Raw genomic sequence first — 22912 nt, 5'->3', positions numbered from 1 at the left:
TTTCCTCTTTAAGGTTAGGCGGTCAAGGAGGTTCTCCATGCAAAGGGGATAATAAGTAAATGGGGAAAGTGCTACAGAGAAAGAGAGACCCTGTTAGGCTGTTAGTCAAGGGATAATGGTGACAAAGCCCAAGAGCAGACTTGCACTGACTGATGAGCCTTTAGGAAACTGCAGGCATGGCTTTCAGGAGATCTGAGCTGGATTAGAGCAATCCCTGGGACACCAGGAGGTGCTGATTTGGTGGCTGTGGAAGGATGAATAAATGTTGTGTTTCTGTGCTTTTTTGGTTCCCCATTGGTGCTCAGCGTATGATTAATGATTTCCAAAGGTCTAAGTAATGAAGCAACAAAATTAGATGATAATGCAACATTATTTGGTGCAGCAGAACCTAAATCTGTCTCTTAGGATTGGGGAAGAGTGTTTCAAAACTGGATGATAATATGGCAGAATAAATTTATATGTAAAGTGCATAAAGAAAATAAGCCTGCTAATGTAGCCACATCATTGCTAAAATGATCTCTTTCAGCTCAGGAAAGTAATCTTGGCATCTTTATAGAGAGTTCTCTGTAAACCCGAGCTTAACAGTAGTGATTAAAATGGAAACTTTGATATTAGATATTACAGGAAAATAATTAACAAAGCTGAAGTTACTGTTGTAATATTGTATACATCTGTGGCTCTCCTATGTTGTGAAGAGAGAATGGAGTTTCATATCCCTTAAGATGCAGTGACTAGTAGAACAAGAGGAATTCTAGAAAAAGTGATGAGGATAGTGAAAGGTGGAGAGATTTCCATCAGAGGAGGCATGTGAGAATTCTTTAGAGAAGTGATATATGAAGGTACAAGTGCTAGAGATCATCAGCCACAACTGAGGAAAGATAAAGCAAAATGGACTTAGAATTTATAGAAGATACAGGCATGTGATGAAATTATGAAGCAACAGGCTTAAAACTAGCACAAAGTATTTTGGGTGTTGGGGTTTTTTTTCAGTTGGAGGTAAGCTGGGATACCCCCAGGTGTGCAGGAGCCAATGGCACCTGGCTCGTACCAGCCCCAGGGCAGGGCCTGTGCCTGTGCTGGCCCTGCTGAGCCACCTCCAGTGCTGGGGCAGCTCCGGCCCCTGGCAACAGGAAGGACCTGGAGGGGCTGGAGCGTGTCCAGGGAGCGGAGCTGGGCAGGGAATGGAGCCCCAGGAGGGGCTGAGGGAGCTGGGAAGGGGCTCAGCCTGGAGAACGGGTTCAAGTGGTTGCGAAATACTTATTTACTGAAAGGGTTCTGAAGCCCCAACACAGGCTTCTCAGGGAAGTATCAGGGTCACCGTTCCTGGAGGGAAAAGACATGTAGACATGACACTTGTGGGCATGGCTTAGTGGTGGACTTGGCAGTGCTGGATGTGTGTTGTATTTGATGATCTTGAAGGTCTTTTCCAGCCTAACTGATTCTGTATTTGTATTCTGTGATTCGTAAGTGGACCATGTTCCCTTCACTCTTAGGGCACTGCAGTGCACTCGGTCAGTAAATTGAGGCATGGGATGAAGGCATGGAGAGAAGGGGTCCCTCTGCTGCCAGGAACGCCACCAGGCTTCCCATTGTGAGGCGTGCTGTCCACTGATCCTTTGAGCTCAGACTCTAGCAGGGTTTCCTTCCCCACATCAGGTATATGGAGCAGGAGGCCCCTGTTTCAGCTGACACTCCTCCTCAAATTGCTAATCTTAAGTATCAGTGCAGTCTTTTCAGAGGGATGGGGAAAAGGCTTGGGTGAGGGAGGAGAGAGAATGTGAAACGGGCTTGGGTGGCACCAGCAGTACATCCTGCAGCCCAGGGAACTGCCTTGCTCCTCCTGCATGGCTGCAATGCAGATCCCACCTCCACACAGGTCCCGTGCTGCAGGAGCTCCCCCCCGGTGACCTGGCCAAGGCGGCCGCAGCGGGGCAGTGCGGACCTGACAGGACCGTGTCCGGGCTGAGCCGGGCTGTGCGGACCTGCCAGGACCGTGTCCGTGCTAAGGCGGGCAGTGCGGACCTGCCAGGACCGTGTCCGTGCTGAGGCGGGCAGTGCGGACCTGCCAGGACCGTGTCCGGGCTGAGCCGGGCAGTGCGGACCTGCCAGGACCGTGTCCGGGCTGAGCCGGGCTGTGCGGACCTGCCAGGACCGTGTCCGGGCTGAGGCGGGCTGTGCGGACCTGCCAGGACCGTGTCCGTGCTGAGCCGGGCTGTGCGGACCTGCTAGGACCGTGTCCGGGCTGAGCCGGGCTGTGCAGCCGTGTCCGAGCTGCGCCTGCTGCGGGAGCTGCTCTCGCTCCGGCTGCCGCCTCTGCTGTGTGTGGTGCTGCCGCTGCTGCCGCTGCCGCTGCTGCTGCCAAGGGCCTCCGGCGCACAGAGCCGGCTGATTTTACAGACAGGTTCTGGCTAAAACTGGTGGCAAAGACAAAGCAGAGATGGACGCTGCCTTTTGCCGGCTGGCTTTTCTGGAAGTGCAGTTCTAGACCACAGGAAGCCTATGTAGAGGAGGGAATCCGTTTTATTGCACATTAGATCAGTGAGAGTGAATTGAAAGAGCAGCAGGAGAAAAGACAGGCACGCAGAGGTGTGTAGGTTGACAATGTCATTTTAAGTGTTGATATCAAAACCAGATATTAGGGATAATCTGACATATTATAGCAAAATGCTTAAAACATATTCTGAAAACAGGAATGGAAGAATGATTGATGTGCTTAACTGGGGGAGGTGATTATGACTGTGTAAAACTCTTTATGATCTTAAAGATGCTGAAATGCTTTGGGCACAGTCTCCAAGAGCAGTGGCTGTCTCCTTGGCAACAGGAAGGCATCTATCTGTTCCCATGGCAATGGAGCAGAGGGGTGCTCGAGGAGGGCTGTGCAGAGCTCCTCAGCGCAGGCTCCCGGCTCGTGTTGCTCCTCCCTGGAGCAGAGGCTGTGGGCACATTCAGGTGCTCTGATCCTCTAGCTGACAAGGAGGAGTGAACTGGAAGTGTTCCTGCTCCCTGTGTAAAACTGATTAATCGGGCAGTGTTGTTTCATCTGGGGAGTTCCTTGCTAATTGCCAGCATTCAAGAGTTCTTTGCAGCTCCCCATAAGGAAAGTAGGATTTTTGCTACCCAGAGAGGCATCAGAGAGTGTTTGATGTTGATTCTTTCAAAGCTGTGGACAGACAGATCTGAAAAAACAGGAAACAGCGTATATGCAAAGAGTCTGCCTCTCAGCAGCCCCTTCTGGTGTCTAAAAGGAGAATTATGCAGAGATACTGACAGGCCTATCTGCACTAGATCCACCACATAAGAACTGCTAATAAAGTAAGCAAATTATGTATAACAGGCACCACTTTTTCTAAACCCACTGTGATTCTTTTCTAAGAGAGCCAACTCATATTTGGCACCAGAAGCAGGATTGAAGCATAGTTTGATGTTTTCATCTTTTTTAAATATGAGGCATGGGATGCAGAAGCACTAATGGAACAGTGATAATTTCAAAGTGATCAACTGAGAAAACTATTTTAGAAGCAGCATTTTGAATGCATTTCTATATTGTGTGTAGGTATTACTAAGCAGTGTTCAGTTTTTTTCATCAACAGCCTGCTTTTCATTCCAATAGTTTCTTTCCAGTCCTGCATTAAAGGATAGCAAAACAGAAATGCATTACTTACCTTCATTAGCACATTGTTTTGCTCCCTAATATGTACCTTTTAAGGCAAAAACCACTTTCAGTTGCTGCTGCTGGACTAGCATATATGCTTGCAGGTAAAGGCACTCCAGGTGCTTTGTCCTTGCCTTGTTTCAGCTCCAGTCTCCAGGCTGTGGTTCCTCATACAAATTCACCACATGTTGATTGGGCAAGTTGATTGAGTTACTTGTCATGCTTAAGTCTTTCCTGAGTAGAATCATAAAATCACAGAATGGTTGAAGTTTAAAAGGACCTCTTGAGACTGTGTGTTCCAACCTCCCATCTCAGAGCTGGGTCAGCTTGAGCAATTTGCTGACTACCAAGTTCAGTGATCTTCTGAATATCTACAGTGACGGAGTGAACTTGCTCTTTGGGCAATCTTTTCTAAGTAAAAACCTGTTCACCTGTTGTGGATGTCCATCTGCTTCAAACATTCCCTAATCTTGTCTTCCTTGCTCCAGGCTGGTCTTAGGAGCCTGGAATTCCTGACAGCCAATCTTGCCAATAAAGAAAGATGCAAAGAAGGCATTCAGAACTTCAACTCATTCTGTGTTCATTCTCAGCAAATCCCCTCCCCAGTAAGCCTCCATTCTCAAATATCTGCCTTTGACTGCTGAAATATTTGTAAAAACCTTTCTGTCCTCCCTTCATGTTCCTCCCTAGATTCAACTCCAGGTGGGCTTTTGTTATCCTGATGACATCCCTGCATGGACCCTGTCTCTGTATTCCTTCTGGGTCACCTGTCCCTGCTTCTGCCTCTTGTAATGCTTCAGCTCAGTCAGGAGCTCCTTGTTCATGCATGCAGGCTTCCTGCTGCTTTTGATTCATTTCCTGCCTGTGGGATGAACCAGTCTTGAATTTGGAGGAGGTGATCTTTGAAAATCAACCAGATCTCCTGGAACTCTGTTCTTTCCAATTGATTGATTGTTTTCTACCCTGGTCTATCCTCTCATGTTCCTGAAATACCAGCTCATGGTCTAGCCAAGGCTCCTCTGACCTTCACATTCCTGACCAGCTCTTCCATGTCCAGCAGAATGCCTCTCTGTGTCGGCTCCTCAGTTGCCCATGTTGGGAGTTTATGGTCAGTGTGACCCAGAAGCCCCATGGATTGCTTGTGCCATGCTCTGTTATGCCCTCAGCAGATACTGGGGTGGTTGAAATCTTCCATGAAGCCCAGAGACTGTGGACAGGGGCTTTTTCCTGCTGTCTGTGGTCTCACTATTTCTCCCTCAGCAGGTGGTGTGCAGCAGGCACCTACCATGGCTGGTCCAGCCGATAACTCTGATCCTAACTCTGGCCTGCAGGCTCTCCCCTCATGCTCTGTCCATCCCCAGATGGAGCTCTGTGTGCTCCAGCCACACACTGAAGGGATGAAGGGCAGCTCCTCCTCCTCACCCCCAGCCTGCCCTTCCTGGAGCGTCCTAAAGGCTGCAGCCATCATAGCACTCCCATCCTGTGGGGTGTCACTTACCCTGGAATTCGTGCATGTTCAGGGTGAAAAGGGACCAGAGAGAGCATCTCTAACAGCGTGGGTGTTCAGAAGCTTTCTGGAGGAAGGAGAGGAGGCTGTCAGTCTGGCAGCAGATACGGCACCGTTGCTGCAGGAATCAGGAGAATGTGTCACAGCTTCATCAGCCTGAAGAGAGGGACTGAAGGCCTTCTGCCCTCCAGCCACAGGCAAATGGCAGAAAAAGCATTTCACATGTTCCTGCTCTCTCACATGCTTTGCTACAGGGAGACTGCAACAGGATGAGGAACTGAAATAATAATTATTGGAGTTATATGTGGTCCATTCTTCACCAGCTGCCAGACAGAACAGTAATTTTCTGGGGGTGTTCTTTAGGGCTTTGTCTGGTTTGAAATGTCAGAGACCTTTTGTTTCTGCAGGCAGGCAAGAGGTTTTTTCTTTTGATAGACAAATGGAGTTGAAGTGTAAGGGAAGATCATAAGCCTTACAATAAGGCCATAACAGGAGAGAGATGCAGGTCTGGAACTGATTTTGATTAAATAATTTCTTACAAAGAGCTGCTGACTCCTTGCAGCACTGTGGAAGAGAAAAAGCATCTTGGGGTTGCATGGCAAAGTGGACGCAGGGCAGGGTAAAATCAGCAAATGCATAAGGCTGATGGGATGCAGAGGGATGCAGAATTGGGCCCTTATCTACATGCAGTATCTGTACTGAATAGAGACAATTTCAGAGCAAATTTTTGCCTGTGGCATTCCAAGAGGATTTAATCAGAGTGAAAAAAAAAAGTATTTGCCAAGTTCAGAAGAGACAGAATTGCAGTTTTGTGATGTGCAACAGCAGGAGCTTGAACTGGGGAGAGGAAGGATTGAGTCGAATAGAAGGAGGTGGAGAAACAGAAGATAAGAAAAAATGAGTAACCACTAAAATAAAATCAGCCAAGTGGAAGAGTTGCTAAAGATCAGATGCAGCAGAAAAGGAGTAAATTATGCGATAGACAGAAGAACCTTTTCTGAAGAACAGAAATATGACAAGCTTTTTTTGTGTTGGAATATTTCTTAGCTCCCTGTATTTCTTAGTATTGGAATATTAGTGATTAACTTTCCATTACATAAACTTTTCACTAATTTTTTAGGTTTGTTTCATTCTTGTTTAGATTAGGTAAATACCCTACTGGAGATTAATGTCCAAGATCGGAACTAAAAGGATTTAAAGAAATACTGTTTTATTTTCATGGTATCTCAGACTCACAATAAATTAGAAAGCCTTTCTCTCTATAACCTTAGCAGACATTTATGTTTTATTATTTGGCATAATATTTACAGTTAGCATTTGGTGTTACTGTATCATATGTATATATACCAGCTGGGCTGTCTATTCTGATATATGGATCAGAACACTAGGGAATCTCCTTGAAGAAGGAGGCATAGTTACTTCCCAAGAGACAATAAGGTAGTTGAAATCTCCCACAAGTGTGTTGTTTTTATGGTTTCAAGTTGCGGGCAGAGTATAAATTGATCTGAGAACAGGTGTTGAGGATGGGTGCAGAGGGTAGGAATTTGGTGGCTGTTCCAAACAAGTGTAGCCAGACAGCTGGCACGCCCGTTGGGATGACTGGTGTGCTCTATTCCACTGTGCTTCTTCTATTTCCATCCGCTGGCTTCATCTGCAGACTGTCAAGGCCAGAGACGACATTGTTCTTAGCTGAACCTCCTCGTACTCTCAGGCACCAGAAACTAGGGAGCCCAAGAAGGGGAAGGATTGTGGCGTGTGACAGAGAATGTGACACAAAGTACAACACTCAGCTCTTCTCCCTCTGACAGTTCATGGCCCTGCACAAACACATCCCTCTCCTGGAAGTTCTCCAAAGTAAACTCTGTTTTGAAAAGCACTGAATGCCAGAATGATTCAACTTAGCTTCTTCTGCACGTTTTGAAGCTGATTTAACAAGTAACTTGTGGCAGCACTTGTGTGCCTGGTGGCTGAGAGGTGCTTTCTCCCGGGATGGCTGCGCTGTGTGCCGGGTGACCCCGGCCAAAGGCAGCTTGGAGCTGGGAGCTGGGAGCTGCCAGCTGCTGTGCCCAAAGGCAACTTGGAACTGGGAACTGCTGTGCCCAAAGGCAGCTTGGAACTGGGAACTGGGAGCTGGGAGCTGCTGTGCCCGTGCTCTGCTGAGGGACAGGAGCACACAAACCACTGTGCTGTGCTGCAGCCAGGCCAGTTCCACCCCTGCAATGCTCAGTTGCTCAGATGAGCCTTGGCCAAAGCTCATTGTCCAGCTGGACCCCAAGGGCTGTAATCGTGTCCCTGTACCACGAGCTGCTGTGCTCAGGGTCCTGTGATTTCATACATGGATTTATGTACTGGGTGAGTCGCTGCTGAAAGGATTAGCAAACCATCCTACCTGCCCTACACACACAGGACAGTTCTTCCACCTCAGGATTTATCTTCCACCAGCCAGATCTTTTCCAGATTAAATCTCCTGTCTAACATTTAAGGCTGAGTTGAGTTTTTTATCCTTTCTCCTGATTGGCTGTGAAACTTTTCCAAAAACTTCTTGTGTGAGGATTTAATCTACAAATATTTTGCTTCTCTCTTTTAGATCTTTGAAGGAGGTAAAAAAATCTGTATGTAAAACCCACCTTGGAGTCCATAGTAGTCATTTTCCTTCCACTTGTTTTTATTACTTGTTTATAACTTTTCAGTAATGTTACATACAAATTACATACTAATTATGTTCCTATGAAGAATTTCAGGCATATAATGTTTTACTACATTGCCTCTAAGTCACATTTGCCATTTCCCACTGGCTGCCATTGTTTTTTTTCCAAAGCCATTGTTTGCTGTAATGACGTACTGTTTGAGATTAACTTTGACTTTTTGGAGTAATCTGTAACTGTTGTAATTATTCTGCCAAATAAAATAATTTTAAAAGACATTTTGCCTTGTCTGGCAATGCAGTTTTTGTAATGATCACCACTATTGCTTGCTCTCAGTTCCATCATGTTCTAAGGCTGACATGATTGTATTCCCCTGTTAATTGTCCTTCCAGTTCAGCTGAAGTGGGACCTGGATTTATGAGACAGTCCATGCCAAGACTGCTCCGTTTTCCTTCTTTGGTTCTGTCCTTTCTCCAGCCTCCTAGTGCTCAATTCTTAAGCAGCTTTGCCTATGAATACACTCTTCAGTCCATATTTACTTACTATTGATTTGCTTAAACTATAGACACTTTTCAAATTACTTTCAGTGAGAATAGGGATAATTCTTAGCATTGCTAGTATTAATCAAAATGAACTGTAATGGACTTCTGACAAACAAATAGGAAATCCTGTAGGTTTTCTGACAATGCAGAAGGGCGAGACTACTCTAGGCAGATGCATTACCTTCATCCTCAGTCCATGCAAGGCTCAAGAATTATTTCTGAAAGACAAAATAACTGAGCATGAGAAGGGTATGTGTGGTATGAAAAAGCAGCCTAAGTTTACTAACGTACTCTTTCTCAGATAAGTAGATTGATTCCTCACAAAGGAATCAGTGTCTTTCTTGTCCAGACTTGAGTGAAGCCTTTGATACAGTGTGATCTGAACATTTGGCTGGGACTCAGAAGACAGGTAAAAGCAGAACTGCAGAGTAGGGAAGGAGCTCAGTAAAGAAGACACAAAAGACATTGCAGTTTCTTCAGGATTTCTCTAGGGTGACATTTAATATTTTCACTAATGCCCATGGCACAAAAATAGGCAATGTAATAATGAAATTTGCTGCTGATGCAAATTGGTATTGTTGAAGCAGAAGAGAACAGGTTATGTGGGAAGAACTGCTTGACTGTGAACTACACAAACAGAACCAGCTGGTATCTGGTGACAGTGCAGTGCACAGCCATGCACTTGGGGCCTTGTCACAGGAGTAGGCACTGCATGCCAGAAGTGATCTAATGACAGTGCTTAAGAAGGAGAAACAGCCTGGTACTTCAGCTCATGTTCACTGTCAGGATATTGTAGAAGGCAGCTATGAGCCTGGCGAGGTTTGATAGATTTCTGCTTGTGAGAAAAGTCCTGATGGCACACGAGCATGTGGCCTGGACAATGGAGGTACAGTTCTGTCTGCCCTTGTTCTAGCCAGGTTAACTGGGACTGACAGGTGTAGGGGGATACGGCATGGGTAAATGAAGGTGGTGTAGAATGTAATCTTATCCCCTAAAAGAGCTGCAGCTGAACCAATTACTAAAGATTAGGAGCAGAGCGGATGATAACAGGCCACACCTGTAGCCAATAAGAACAGTGTTATAAAAGAGTGCATTGGTGGGAACTGAAATGAGATGGCTCCTGCAAGGACTGGGAAGAGTCAGTGCTAAGAGGAGCTGCCTATGAGAAATATTGAGAAGGTACAAAACTCTGGTGATATGGAATCCTTGCACTATAATGATAATAGAACTCTTGATATATAAGATGACAGACAGGAAAGATGGAATGATGAGAAATGGGTAGAATTTTAAGAAGGCAAATAACAGTTTCACTTGTTTAGTCTGACAAAAGGAAGAGTGAATGTGGATGTGACAGGTATGTAGAAATGCTTCAAAGCATAAGCATTAGACACAAAGGACCATTAAGGACAGTGTTGATAAGAATAAATTAAAATAGTCACAAAACCCCAGAACTTGGATTTTTAGCAGCTATCCTGAAGGAATACCAAGATTTAAAGTGTTGTGCAATAAACTTATATCTGAAAGGGTTAGATGTCACATGGTTGCTGTTGATTATACGTAGAATCAGAGAATTGTAGAATGGTTTGAGTAGGAAGGGACTCTCCAGCCCAACCAGTAAACCAGGTTGCTCCAAGCCCTGTCCAACCTGGCCTGGAATACTTTTAGGGATGGGGCAGGCACAGCTTCTCTGGAAAAGCTGTGCCAGGGCCTCACCACCCTCATTGGGAAGAAGCAGTGGTTCCCTCAGCTCTGTTCTGTCAGTGAGTGACAGCAGGTGAATATTCTAGATGCTCTTACCAAAGGCACCCCAAAGCCATCATTCTGACCACCAAATATCATGAAGATGCACTTTCTGGACTAGGGGGCCGTTGGTTTGAGGGTAGTTGTTGATAGGTCTTTTTCTCTGTACCCTCAGGATTACCCACCAAGAATTCCTCTATTTCATTCACTTCTGAAAAATTCAAATCTGTATTCCCAACTCTTCCCCTTCCAGGACCAAAGTCTGACTACTAACCTCTCAGACTGTGCAGCTCTGCTCTGGCCCTGGTTAGAGGATGAGGATTGTGGCTGCTGCTTGCAGTGCTCTGGTCTTTGCTCAGATGTTTGAAGCCGTTTGTGCACAGCTGTTGCTGCACACAGTGTAGAGAGGGATGGTGATGATGGAAAAGGGGAGGTAAAGGCATGGTAGAACTAGACAGCTTACCATGAAGCTAAACAGAATTGACTAAAATATTAGTATGGTTGATGATAATTCTGATGACTCATTATTTTGTATCCTATAATATTACATATATATTTTATATATTTCTCTGTCTTTTAGCATCCCTGCTGTTGCCTTTGATTACTTTTAAAATAATCATGAAATAAGTTTCTCACTCTACCTCTTCACAATGATGTTTAGAACCTTCAGAGACAGAGACAAACACTTCTCTTTGTCTTATTTCCTGCCTTCCTACCTTCCTCCCTCCCTCCCTGATACATTTTAGAAACAAGTACTGGGAAGGTCTAACAAAGAAAGGAACGTCTGTGTTACAAAATTTCCGTTTCTGTATGGAAATAAGGTAGAAGGAATCTCTGGGAATCAGCTGTTGCTGTGTCCTGTCCGCAGTCACGATCCACACCACCTACATCAGTCTGGATAGATGCTTGTCTAACCTGTTCTTGAAAGACCTTTGGTGATGAGGAGTCCCATCCTTGCTGGACAAACTCTCTCAGAACATCTCTACCGTCACTGCTGTGCTTCTCCTTAATATCTAACATAATCTTCCTGGGAGAAATTCAAGCTGTTATTTCCTGTACTTGTGTATGGGGAGCAGCTCTTCCCTCTATTTGCAGCAGCCTTTTGGACACCTGACCACTGTTGTTTTCTCTTTATCTTGTTTGGACCTTACAGTTCCTGTCACACTTACTGACCTTCCCTAACCTTCCTGGTTTCTCCCCCACTTCCTCTGGTGCACAGAGCCCGTGACAGCAAAGGTTGGTCTGGGTGAGACCCTGACAATTCATACCATGACAGAATTGCTGTGGAAGAGTCCCTCAGCAATTCTGGAAACATTAAATTTTTCAACCTTAAGGAAATGTTGAGCTGGAACAGCTTGTGGCCTGGAGAGCTCAGGGGATGGGGAGGAGAGATGGAATGAGGAAAAATGAAGAATCTAGAGTACTGTTGTCAGTGCCTGTGCTGCCACCAAGGGGATGAGAGCAGTGGGGCAGCACTTCTGCAGTCTGCTGATCTTCTGGGGTTTATCTGTTTATTTTGTGACAGTACAGTACTGTTAACTCACATTCAGCTTACCATCTATCATATCCCCAGATGTTTTTTCTGAAAAAAAGGTCTCTTCAGCCAGTTCTTCATCTCCTGTTTAGATAGTTGCTGATTTATATCCTTATGTGGAACCCTGCACTGTTTCTGATTGAATTGTGGTTTGAAAAAACAGGAGATATCTCCAGGTCCTCAGGGCTTTAATTTTGATAATCTCTTGTAGCAAACTTGTAACCTCTCCAAAATGTATGCTGCTAGGAAATTGAATAAGCTTGTTCTCTAAGTACATTATCCATATTCTTAATGAGAGTATTGAATAATTGTGAACTCAGGAACAAGTGGACATTTCTTTAGATTACCAGAGCCTCTGTCTTGGGATATTTTTTTGGTTCCAGCATGTCGTCTATGCCACATTGCATCAATTCCAAAACTGTTGCAAATATTCTAAGTTTCATTGAGAAAAGAGCGACGCTGACTTAAGTGAAACTTGGGTGAGGGAAACCACACCTGCTTAAGGCAATCAGCACCTTCATTACTTCTATAATTACCTACAGACCAAAAAATGGTGAGTAGCAGGAGACACCTCTCCGTAAAACAACTTGGTTCATCTCTTTTCTAATTGGACCATCTTAGTTTAACAGCCTGAAAAGCCCTGAATAGCAGAAGTCAAAGCAGAGCACACACACCAAGAGGGCTCCCAGTGCCCCGGGAAGTACCAGGGAAGGAGATCAGCCTTTCTCTGAAATGAAGTGCTCTGGGAATGGGACATGAAGCGAGCTGAAAGTGAGTATGAATGAGGCCCCAGCATGTGCTCAGCCTTCAGGAATGAGTGGAAGAACACAAGCCTTGCCCAGAGCCCTGTGGCACACAGAGCTTACAGGTCAGAGACGGCTGGGAGCTGCCAGGATACCTGCAGCAGTTGGGGATCACTTGGGTTAAATCAGTCACTTTTTAAAAGAACATTGACAACTATTTTCTGTACTTTTATTGGGGGGGGGGGAAGTTGGAAAAATAGAAAACTAAACAATTTAGAAGACTAAACAATTTTCTCATAAGAGAAATCATATGCTGTTTCTCTTAATGTGGGAAATTACATTCTTGCATGGTAACCTTCACCCTTTTGTGCAAATGCCTCACACAGTAGTTTTCCTGGACACTATTGTGAAGGGTTGAAGAATCACAGGAAATGGGTTTCATTCTCAGCTAGGTAATGTTGGGCAAGTCACTTCCATCCATTTGTACTGTATTTTCCATTTGCAAAACATAAGAGCTGCATGTACTGATTTTTCTAAAGTGCTTGGAGAACCACCATCATGCTAAGAGATGAGTTTTTATTATTACAGGATTTTTAAACTTTTTTTTTTTTTTTTTTTTTTTTTTTTTACATTTACTCAGTCAATGGCTGAAGCGAGGCTGCCATTCCTTAATTTTCAAGTGGCTGGCCCTGGAATTTGATGTTCAAGGAAACCTGGTTTTGGATGTCCGTTAAGAACATCCAGATAGATTACAATATATATGGTATGGTTTTCAGCTTAAATTACTAGCACTTCATAGCAAATGTCCTCCTGCTCCAGAAAGGACTCGGTGGCTATTGATGGAGCTCGGGGCGGCTGCGGCTCCATGCCGTATTTGCAACTAAGTGGAAAAACAGGAGAAGCCTGAAATGCGCAGCCGAGCGCATGCTCCGGCCGGGGGACAAAGGGCCGGGGCTCGGGGCTGCGGCCCGGCCCGAGAACAGCCGGGCGCCGCTCCGTGCCGCTGCTCCGGCCGCGGGCGGTGCCGGCGCGGGAGGGGTTAAAGCGCCGCCGCCCGCGCGTCCCCGCCGGCCCGCGCTGACCTTCACGGGGCCGCGCCGGGCATGCGCGCGCCGCGCCCGGGGCCGCGCTGCGCCCGCCGCGGTTCTGCCCGCCCGGCTCGGCCCGGCCCGGCCCGGCCCCGGGCAGGCGGATTGGCCCGGGCCGGTCCTCGCCCGCCCGCGGCGGGGCCGGGACCGTGGCAGGCGCACGCCCTGCCCGTGCCGGGCGCGCCGTTGCCATTCGGTGCCGATGGTGCTGGCGACGGAGCGCGGGGGGACGCGAGGGGGGACCGCGCGCCGCGCCGCAGCCCGGAGCCGCCGCCGCCCCTGCTCGCGCCGGGCCCGTAGCGGCGGCTGCTGGAGGAGCCCTGCGGCCCGGCCTTGGTGCCGTTTCACGCGGTGGGGGCTCGCACGGCTCCCCGCCAGGGGGAAACAGCCGCACGGGCCGGGGCCGGTGCCCCTACGGCCGGGACTGCTGAGACCGCCGGCCGGTCTGAGTGCGGCACCCACAGCTAGTGCAGAGTGTGAGGAAAATGCACGATGTCTGCCGGGAGCAGGGAAGGGGCTCCCATGATGGGAACCAGCATTCCTGTGTGAGTCTGGGGTCTAAAACACTTGACAGATACCAGCTGCATGCCGCCTTGCCAGTCACACTGGCACACTGGCGTTTAGAGTCGTTTAGGTTGGAAAAAGCCCTCTAGATCAAGTTAACCTGACGTGACCATGTCATATGTGCCTTTAGTTCAGCTAGAATTTAAGGAATTTTTTCCAGTACAAAACAAGGCAAGGCTATGTTGATTTGTTTGGCATATTCCTTCTGAGGTGCTGAGGGGGAGCTGATAACCACACTCACCCTCCCTAAGTTTCTGTGATTCCTCGGGCTGTTGCCACACACTAGCACTTAGATTGGGGTGACCCTAAAAATCAGTGGAGGTCACTGTCCTCACCCCCATGTTCAGAAGGCCATGTGACCTTCATGGCTTGCCCTTCACTACTAGTCAATGCAGTGTCTTTTCTCTGCTTGTTTTTATTATTGGATGAGGGCAGAATAATTTTGTTTCTGATCTGATCCTGTTGTTTGCAGTCCTGCCAGAAAATTCTCAGCCCCTAGACAAGAATTTCAAGCAGAGGAAGAGAATAAACCCCTCTTGTAACCTGGCAACATCTCGCCTATCGCTGTGTTAAGGGAGAGCAGGAAAGATGGGCCCTGGTGAGCTGCGGGAAGCAGAACGGTGCCCCGGGCCCTCACTGCGGGCTCGGCCATCATGGAGCAGCCGCGCTCAACCCGTGGAATGGCTGCCGTGCTGCCGGCGCCGCCAGGGGCTGGGCTGCTGCTCTCTTCTCCCTTCCCGCTTGGGCTTCACCTTCCCAGCAGTGTCCTGGGATGTTACACGCTGTCGTGCAGGGCTTTGTGTGACAAGCAGTGAACTGCTGATGTCTTACAGCAGCTGCGGTGTTAATAATTTGTCTGCGTCTGTCAGTCAGCCTGGGGTCTCTGGAGGATCCATCACAGTGGTAGCAGAGCATCCCGAGCGTGGTCACTGGGGAGAGCTGGCGGGAGTGGGGGTGGAATCAAGCCGTGGGAGCTGCGCCGCCATGCTGCCCCCCACCCCCTTCTTTTGCTGATCTCACACGCTTGCTTTCCCGTCGCTTCCACATGTTGTCCCTCCCTGTTCCCAGCTCCGGCCTCCCGCTGCTTCTCTCTTGTCCAGAGGGGTTAGCTCTCGTCTCTCATGCTGGAAATGCTGCCAGCGAATGTTTCTGTGTGCTGCCTGCCAGGTCCCTGGGGAAAGGGCCTGGAAATGCAGTGCAGGAGGAGCAGTGGGAGCAAGGGAAAACCACTGCTCGCCTGCTGCATTTTCTAATGGGAAAACATCTCTGCGAGGTGCTGAGCTCTGTGTCACTGCTGAAGTTGCCCCCTCCCCCTTCCCCTTGTCCCAGAATTTCCCATCCCTGATGCAGAGGAGCAGAGGCTGCAGCACTACCAGGGAAAACTGAGACGTGTTTTTCAATTTGCCTCCTGCTTATCTCTGCTGTTTGGACAGAGAGGTTTAAAAAGCTGGATTTTCTGTCCCTGCAGAGTAAACAGACAGAGCCCGGCAGCACAAACTATTTCTGGCTTATCAGTGGAGGAATGCAGCAGCTGAGGCTGAGCGCGAGTGGGCCGTCAGGAAGGCCCTGAAGGGGCCCCCTCCCCACTCCGTGCTATTAGAAGTGTGAGAGCCCAGCAGGACTCAGAGGGGAGAGTTGGAGAAAAAGGCAGAAAAGGGAAAGAAAGAGGAAGAGAGAGAGTGAGAGAGGCTGAGCAGACCCTGATGGCTACAGATGAAGTTACAGGAGGGGCTCGCAAAGCTACGAAAAGCAAACTTTTTGAGTTTCTGGTCCATGGGGTGGTGAGTCGGGAAAGTTAGTGAGCTGGCTGGCTCTGAATAGAGGGATGAGTGGAAACTGGAGGTTCTGTGCTGGGCTGGATCAGCTCCTGCAGTGTGCTCCTGGGGCGCTGGTAGCTGCCTCACCAGGGGAACACTGGGGTCTGTAGAACCCCCAGCCTCTGCACTGATTCATTGTTAATACAGGCTTGTGTCTGGGGGGATGTGTGCTGTGCTTTTTGCTGTGATTCTCCATGAATGGTGAATAGCATGCTTTTCAGCCTGATCATGGTGCAGAATCTGCACTGGATCTAACCCATATGGGCTTGTAGGACACTTTGTTCTGTAATCAAACTTGTGTTTTGAAAAACAATTCTGATGAGAGCCTGATGAAGCCTTGGGGTGCTGCCTCTGGTTCTTGTCTCCAGTCTTGGCTCATTTGTATCCTCTGGCTACTTAACAGGTGACTTTCAGGGGCTTGAAGAGATTAGCTCTGCAGGTCTGTAACAGTCTATGGAAACTCACCCACGAGAGAATTTCAGGGTGCCATGCTTAATTAAAGCAGTCCTTCAGATCTTTAAAAATGTTCCAGCTTTTGTTTAAGAATCAGGTCTTCGATCTCCATTTAAGGGGAAATGCTCACCCTGTTTTGCTGCCATTGGAAATGTTCTTTAAATGACTCTAGTGTCTGAGAGCAGTCACCATTTATAACATTTGGATTTCTAGCATTGATACACATTGAACAGAAATAAGGCTGTTAAAGAGCCCAAAGGAATGTAATACTATTTGGATGCTGATATTCCCGAGTGCTTCTTTCTCGAGGATCCTGGCATCTCCTGTGACACCTTTTTGAAGACATCAGGTGGGGGCTCTTGTACAGAGGTCATAGAAATCTGTGGGGCTCCAGGCAGACTCTTGAGTTGTCTCCTTGATTCAGGCTAACTCCAGATGTGTAGGATCTCGTGTGTGTCCTTTGGATCCTGGGCATGGTGCATCTGGCAGGGCCAGGGACTCTGAGGTGGCCTTGTGCAGAGGTGCTGTGGTGCCAGTGAACAGGAGCAGGCTGGGCAAGATTGGCAGCTGCTCGGGGTGATGGAGAGCAGCTGTGCAGGTGGTAGCAGTGGTTTCGTTGTGGGTTTGTCAAGGTGCTCTGGATTGTGATGGCTGTATCTGAGCAGAACCAGAAGCAAGTTGGGAGGGTGGCAGATGGGATGATTTTGCCTTTTCTAAAGTTTCCCTTGGCATTTGCACACCAGTGCTCTTCCTTTAGTATCGAGAAGAGTGGCAAAAATAGTTATGGGAATTTGCTTATTCCACATCTAGCTGGCCTTCGTGTGAAAGCAGCATGCAAGGCTCTCAAGCCTGGGAAATTTTTAATTTATACTGGAATGAATATAGCAGAACTCATTTCCATTACTCATTTGGATGCCAGGAAAGTCTGCCTTTTCTACCCTGGGAGTTTTGTTGCTAGTGGTACCTTACTTGAATGTATGCATTAGCCTGGAATATCTGTATATAACTTCCTGCTTCTTGTTGCCGAGGCTGGGGCTTCTTTGCTGTTGTCCTGGTGCCTGAACACCTCTTGTATCACCCTCTCTTTTCCTTCATTATTATCTCCTTTAGTTCTGCTTTGGTGCCTGGTTTGTTCTTTCCTTTAGTTTTTTCCTCATCTCAGGTTCATTTTGATCAAAACACGGGTTGGGGTAGTCACTCTTCCATTACTTTAAAAAGATGAAAAAAAGCTATAATTTCATTTTATCTCCAGGCCCTGGATCCTGTCAAATAAGAGAATGTGCCATGCCCGCCATTACCTTGAGTTTGCCTAGCACTGGCTCCTCTGTTTTATTACTGCCCAAAGTGTGTCAACACCTGAATTAATTCATTGAAAAATCAAGTTGCATAGCAGACTTTAGTGGAATTTCTTGGAGTCAGCTTCTGCTCTAATTTCAGGGACCAATCTCTTCTTCAAATGCCTAATTTTTTTATTCTATGATAACATTATTTAATTTGGTTATTGAAAATTATTTTTCTCTCCCCCTCAAAAAATGGGGAGAAGCAAACAGAGGCAGAATGTTGTGAGAAATCTTTTTTTCTTTGTTGACACTTAAATTATCAGGATAATTTTGCAGTATTTCCTGTGGGCACTTAGCTCTTGGATTCACCTGATCTTTCTGGAAACATATGCTCCTTGGCTAAGGTCACTTTGCCCTTTGCTCTCATGCACCTGATCCTGCTTTTGTGCTTTTCCATATTGCCAGCTTAGATGATGACTTCTTCCTCATTTGTCCCAGGCAGAAGGGATCCCTCTGAAAGGTGAAATCTTTCAAAGGTTAAAACTCTCAAGTGGGACGCTTCATTCTCTCCTTCTTGAGACCTTGATCGTTTGTTACACCTCTGGTTAGCAGCTGGGCTTTTAGAAAGGTTAAATCTCTTTCTGTTAGTTATTTTTACTATGCTTTTACTCCTGTTCAGGTTCATCAGTGTCCTGCACATCATTTCTGTGGGAAGAATCCCGCCCCCCTGAAAGGCTTCATGCTGTACTTAGTCCTTTTTTGTTGTTCCTCTGTTTTTCTAGCATTTGTATGGACAAATATGGCTTTAATCACCCTATTTATATTTATTATCTTTTTATCAATGCATTTTCTGCTCTCCAGTAGTACATTTCAGGCAGTCTTTTTGACATTTCTCTAGCTGTTCAGCTGTTGCCTTGCATTTTGTTGAACGAGTTACTAGTCTTGCTGCAGGTCATTACTTTCCTCAGTTTCCTCTCTCCTCTAGTCCCTACCATAGGCCTCATTGCTGGCTGGATCCCTTAAATGGTTCCTGCCTGTGTCTCCCTCTCCTGCTTTTTTCTTTGTTTCTTTCTCTTTTGTCTTTCTCTTACTCAAACAGGTATCTGCCTGTTTAGTCTTGAGAAGGTCTGTGGTGCTGGTCTTGTCCAGACATCTGTCCTCTTGTGACTGGGTTGCAGGAGCCTTTGCTTGGTGCCTTGTGCTGGTGACCTTGGCTGTGTCATCTGCACACAAGAACCTGCTGAGAGGTTCATTTTCTTCTCCCGTTGTTCTGACCTTTTTCATCTGCTGCTGTGTCCTTTTCCTGTTCCCACTTTATCTTCCTTCCAAAGCCAATCTTCTTGCCTTTTATCCACCAGATACCCCTGGAAAGGTCTATGTGCCTTTCTTAACTCTGGAGTCATAGCTGTATTTGCAATGTGCTTGCTGTCAGTTCAAATCACCTTCTTTTTCCCATAGTGATCTTGGTCTTTGTCCTCTCTGCTATGCTTAGGAAGCTCTCTATGGCAATATCAGTCCTTATCCATATTTATTTTCTGCTAATAGGTGTTATTTCATAGTCCCTGCTAATCTCTACAGTTTAATGTTAGTTCCACTCAGAGATTGCTAATTCATACAAACCTGTGTGTCACTGATGTGACTGCTTTCCTTATCCTCAGTCCTCTTTTTGTTTGGCTATCTACTTCTCAAATTTGGTCTTAGGATTTTATGGTGAATACATAAACTCTCTCATATGAAATGGCATTTACAGCAGAGAAAGAAGAGTGTCAGAGCATGCCAGCATGTAAACAAATATTTAATATATATGATAAATAACTCGTCAGTGTTAGAACAGACTAAACAATAGGTCTGATGGTTATGGAGGATCTATAACAGATTTATCAGTGATTGGGAAAAAGGGGTAAACAAGGAATTTCATATATGACTTTTGCATCTCCTGATACAGGGTGGGTTTAAATGAAATGTCACTCTTCAGGAGAAAGGTCTGGATGTCCTGTGAGCTGCCTAGTGTCTCACTAATAAGAAATCACACAAACTGTTAGCCTGATTGGAAGGTGGGGCAGGGAATAATGCAGAAGCAATTGTAAATCCGTGGCATATGCTTAACAATAATGTTTTTCTGGTTTTGCCATCTGTATGACTAAAAAGCCAAAATACTGGAAACTCAGAGGGCAGTAGTAGTGGGACACCTCTGAAGGTTTCATCAGTGAGGGAATAGGGGTATTTTTGGTTTTATTTATAATCTCTAAGTATAGAGACTGATTATGTAAATTGTAAAATCTCTCTCATTGGAGGCTCTTGGATTCTGGTTAAAGAAGTAAACATCTATCAAAGATGATGGAGGTACTGGTAGTACTTCTTTGAGAGGAGGAAGAACTGCATGACCTCAAGGACTCATATTTCAGTATATTATAAAAATTATGGAGGTTTTATTAAGATGGGAAAAACTAAAGATATTTTCCCAAAATTGAATGGTGTTTTTAGTTTGTGTGTTTAGTTTTCTGTTTTAGTTTTACGTGAATAAATGTGACTGTTCCTCCCACTCAGTCACAGGGTTGTAGAGATCACTACTGGCAATAGTAAGGTGCAGAGAGTATGGCCAAGTTTGAAAAAAGTAGAACTTTGCTAATGAAAAATATCCTACTAATTTTTCTTTTGTCATGGGTGTAGGTACTGTCTTGTCAGAGCATAAGCCAGCTAACACTGGAATGGCTAGAAAAGAGCCTCATGAACTGTTTGTTTTGGATGGTTTGTTCCACTCTCTACCACAGAGCTCCCTGCGTGCTTCTCTCTGCAAGGGCATCCTCAGGGAATGGGCCTGGAATGGAGGCACTGCTTTGCTGTGTGCATGTTCCCTGTTGTGGTCAGCAAGGAGGTGTTTGGGGCAGCCTGGACAAATCTAGAAACCTTACAGCAAGGAATTTGATTGGGAAGGTAGTTGCAGGGGACAGCTAGAGTGAAAACCTTGTACAATGTTCAGCCATGTGAGCAAGCTGCTGGTAGAGAGTGAAGGCTTGTCCTTTTCTAGTCGTGGACTGATGTCAGACTGTCAAACAGAAAAAGGTTGATGCATAATGAAGAAAATAAAATCATAAATGCTGGTCAAGGCTTCAAGATCAATGTGATTTTGTGCAATGTGGGCTTGTTAAACAATGGAGGTGTATGGATACAATGGATCTGTGAGATGTTTGAATTGCTCTTCTCTTTCTAAAAAAAAAAATACTGTAGGACTATGAAAATAGTCAGATGATCGTTTAATTCAGTATCCCGCGCAGAATGGGGGCAGTGAAGGCAGCATGGAAGTGCAGGAACAAGGCAAAACCTTGGTGATCCTTCATATGAATACTCTGATCTGGAGCTTGGGAGCTTTCTGACCCAGAGCTGCCCTCTGTGTAGTGCCTCTATGTGGATTTTATTTATGGATGTTAGTCTAATGCTATCTTCCTGAACCCTTCTAAGCTTCTAGCAGTCAGTGTTTTGTGTCAGACATTTTTTCAGCTTATCTTGCATAAGGAATTATCTGATCCTGCCAACTGTTGTTTGATTATTGTAAGGGAAGAGACAACAAGCTCTTGACCAGCTTCTTCTCTCTACAAGCCAGTCATGGTGCTGCAGAGGTCTGTTGTTCCTCTCCCTCCCAAAGCCATACTTTTCATGAGGTGCATTCTGGTCGTTCTTCACACAAAATCCCTTCTATACATTAGATCACAGCAATGGTATGATGAGATGAGTGGTGGAACTCAAAGCTGGTCTGTAAGGTTTATTTGTTTCAATTCCAAAGATTTTCTTGGGTTTTTTCTTTTGGTTGCATCCAAGTGCACCACTTGAACATGGTGGCAGATTATTTTGAACTGTGAGCAGACATGCATGAAATAGAACTGAACTTAATCTCATGTTCCAATTCTGTAAATGGGATGTTTTCCTAGTTAAAGACTTCTGGATTGTTGTGAATATTATATTGAAGTGTGTGGTACCTGGAACACTTGGACTTACAGACTGAGAGCTTTTGGGAAATGGAGGAAGGTGAATATGGCAGGAAGCAAGAACTGCGATAGTGATGTTCCAGCTTACTAAGCCTCTAAAAGATTCATAGACATTGAAAAGGGGAACTCATGAAGTAGCATCTGTATTTTTGAGGAGGAGAAAAGCCTTGTACCAGTTTTATTTGTTGCACTTCTAAGAGCCCATTTTGAAACAACGCATCCAGTTTGGAAACCATTTGTGCAGTCAGAAACTTGTTGCCATCACACAGTATCAATCTAGTCTACATTTCTTAAGGGTTCTGTGTACTTCTAGTTACTCACTCTTACTTCCAGACAGCATCAGATATCTCCTCTTGCTTATGTTTTTGCCCTATAGAAATCATAGAATGATTTGGATTAGAAGGGACCTTAAAGACCATCTTGTCCCACCCCTCTGCCATGGGCAGGGACACCTTCTGCTAGACCAGCTCCAAGCTCCATCCAGCTTGGCTTTGAACACTTCCAGAGATGGGGCAGCCACAACCTGGGCCTCATGACCCTCATAAGTAAAGAATTTTCTTCTAATCTAAACCTACTATCTGTCAGTATGAAGCCCTTCTCTCTTGTTCTGTCACTCCAGGCCCTTTTAAACTGTCTCTCTCCATTTTTCTTGGAGGCTCTTTTTTAGTTAAGAAATGTGCTGTTTGTATACTTGGTGGTGGTTATTCTCAGAATCTGTCAGTGTCTCTGTTAACAAGAAGCTGGTGGCTGTTCCCCACGAGCCAGCCATAAGAGCCACCTGTGTGGTGCTGAGGTGGATGGAGTCTGCCAGGACAGGAGATTGCTGTAGGTGCAGCTCAGCACTCAGCTGCAATGCAGCAACTCCTGGCTCTCTCTTCAGTCTTTCTGAGGCCTCTTGTGGGTGTTCTTGCTTTACTTTTCTTGATGCTTTCTTTTACTTTCACCTGTCAATTCTCCAGGTTATTTTCCTCTTACTGGTCTGTCCAGACAGGACTCCTTTTTTCTGCTTCTGTGTTTTGACTGCTGTGATGCACATCCCCTGAGAAAAGACTCCGCAGCAGAAGAACATAGAAAAACACTGCTCCAATGTTGTCTCGTTACTGCTGTCAGACAGAAGTTCACTTAAGGATGCCAGAGAGGACAGAGGCAGAGCTCTGATGTGACAGGAAGTTCAGGCAAGGAGGGCAGCAGGCAAGCCGAACACGGCCTAGGGAGCTGATCAGTGGACAGCAGTGAAGGGCTCTGGGGCAGGTGTCAGGGGTGGTGCTCTGCTGCACTCACAGCACGCTCAGGTTTGAACAGCTGCAGCCAGAGCAGGGCTGGGCTGTGCACATGGACACGGGCAGTCAGCAGAACTCTTGGGG

General features: G+C 46.2%; 1 protein-coding gene across 6 annotated transcripts in view; it reads left to right on the top strand.

Moving 5' to 3' along the window:
• SMARCD3 (SWI/SNF related BAF chromatin remodeling complex subunit D3) overlaps positions 1 to 22912 on the top strand; it is a 75215-nt gene that overhangs the window by 9039 nt on the left and 43264 nt on the right. The window contains exon 1 of one of the 6 annotated variants that reach the window (XM_077176218.1): positions 13718 to 13996. The exons of 3 other annotated variants lie outside the window; for them this stretch is intronic. In XM_077176218.1, the coding sequence (XP_077032333.1) occupies positions 13937 to 13996 (60 nt within the window). In that variant the 5' untranslated portion in view covers positions 13718 to 13936. Of the gene's footprint in view, positions 1 to 13717; positions 13997 to 15628; positions 15797 to 22912 lie in introns of those variants that run through there. 2 more of the 6 variants (XM_077176129.1, XM_054630786.2) reach the window with 2 other exon arrangements.

This window comes from Agelaius phoeniceus, chromosome 1 (assembly GCF_051311805.1).
Source record: "Agelaius phoeniceus isolate bAgePho1 chromosome 1, bAgePho1.hap1, whole genome shotgun sequence".
NCBI classification, from domain to species: Eukaryota; Metazoa; Chordata; class Aves; order Passeriformes; family Icteridae; genus Agelaius; species Agelaius phoeniceus.
This window is presented reverse-complemented; position numbering and strand designations above follow the sequence as displayed.